Source organism: Alligator sinensis, unplaced genomic scaffold (genome assembly GCF_000455745.1).
Source record: "Alligator sinensis unplaced genomic scaffold, ASM45574v1 scaffold948_1, whole genome shotgun sequence".
Classification (NCBI taxonomy): domain Eukaryota; kingdom Metazoa; phylum Chordata; order Crocodylia; family Alligatoridae; genus Alligator; species Alligator sinensis.
In genome coordinates, this window is record NW_005843093.1 from 246,152 (window position 1) to 247,503 (window position 1,352).

A 1,352-nucleotide genomic window follows, 5' to 3' on the forward strand; every position below is an offset into this window, starting at 1 on the left:
CCACTGCGGGGTGGCAGGATCTGGGCTCAGGGCCGGCTGGGGGGGGCGATTGGGGGGGCAGCAGTGAGGGGCACTAGGGAGCGGGGCTGCTTGCCTGCAGCTCCTGGCACCTGCGTGTGCGTGTCAGGCTGACCCAGGGCCAGGGCCTGTTTGCGTCGTGCTGTGACATCATTGCTGCGTTATTGTCTCGGACACGCCCGAGCGGGAGGGTGCAGGGGGGCACAGAGACCCTGGCCCCCCGCATCCAGACCCAGGCCCCGATCCGGCTGCAGGCGCTCCAGGGTCAGGGGCACCAGGCCCTGCCCGTGCGCTGTCTGGATTCACTGCCCAGACCCCGCAGTGGGCTGAACTCGGGCGTCGGGGCCGTGGGTGTGGGCAGCACCTGGCACTGTCCTGCACCGGGCGGCAGGGCAGCGTCTCCTGGCAGCGCCGCCCGGCCCGGCTGGTACGTGGTGTTTGCGCTGCGGGGCCACCACCCAGCTGGGAACCGCCGCAGCTGCGCCAGGGCCCGGCCCAGCCCCACGCTGCCTGGCACATGGCGCGGCCTGGCCCAGCACGTCTCCCCTGGTGCATGGACCGCCCCCCCTACCCCGTCTTACCCCAAGGGCCCGTCCCCGGGCCCCTCAGACCCTCGCTGGCCTGTTTGGACCGTTTATTCTGCGCCACGTCCCATCCAGCTGCCCACCATTGCCCCCCGCGGGGTCCCCCCAGCTCCACTCCTGGCCCTATATGTGCATACGTACAACCACACGCATGCAGATGTTTACTCGCACACGTGGTATCCCTGCATACATGGGCATGTGTGCCTTTGCACGCATGCAGGGGTGTGCATGCATGCGTGCACGTACACGTCTGACTGTAGGTGTGTATATGTGGTCACAAACACACGAAGGCACGTGCAGTCACATGCTGCAGATGCATGTGACACTCCCATGCATACACACACACACACGCGCGCACACGCACGGGGAGGGCGCAAGCATGGGGGGGCAGGGGCAGGCACTGTGGGGGGGGGTGACTGCTGGTTCCCTAGCAACTGTTGACAGAGCATGGGACGGGTTAACCCTTTCCCGACTCTCCGGTGTGCTGGTGTGGGGCACGGTCTGTCCTCCTCCCGCCCCACCCCACCGGGAGCAGGGCCGGGGCCGGGGCTCAGGGGTCAGGCAGGTTGTGGGCGCCGGGGGGCGTGGGACGGTCGCGGTTCTGCCACTCGAGGCGCTCGAGGCGCAGAGCGATCTTGAAGGCGCTGGACTCGAGCTCGGCCAGCAGCCGCGCCACCTTGGTCTGCAGGGCATCGAGCGCGGTCTCCAGCGCCTGCGTCCGCGCCTCTGCCCATCATAAAGCTCAGCTCT

At 68.3% G+C, this 1,352-nt stretch overlaps 2 protein-coding genes across 2 annotated transcripts in view; both read right to left on the minus strand.

Annotated features, from left to right (window-relative positions):
• Positions 1-800, minus strand: part of CCKBR (cholecystokinin B receptor) — a 3,611-nt gene extending 2,811 nt beyond the window's left edge. The window contains exon 1 of the mRNA XM_025193724.1: positions 740-800. Coding sequence (XP_025049509.1) covers positions 740-800 — 61 coding nt within the window. The remainder of the gene's footprint in view (positions 1-739) is intronic.
• A 220-nt stretch (positions 801-1,020) lies between these two features.
• The window catches only part of CNGA4 (cyclic nucleotide gated channel alpha 4), a gene marked incomplete at its 5' end in the record, with an annotated part of 4,293 nt that continues 3,961 nt past the window's right edge, over positions 1,021-1,352 (minus strand). The window contains one exon of the mRNA XM_014526589.2: positions 1,021-1,328. Within this exon, the coding sequence (XP_014382075.2) occupies positions 1,153-1,328 (176 nt within the window). The remainder of the gene's footprint in view (positions 1,329-1,352) is intronic.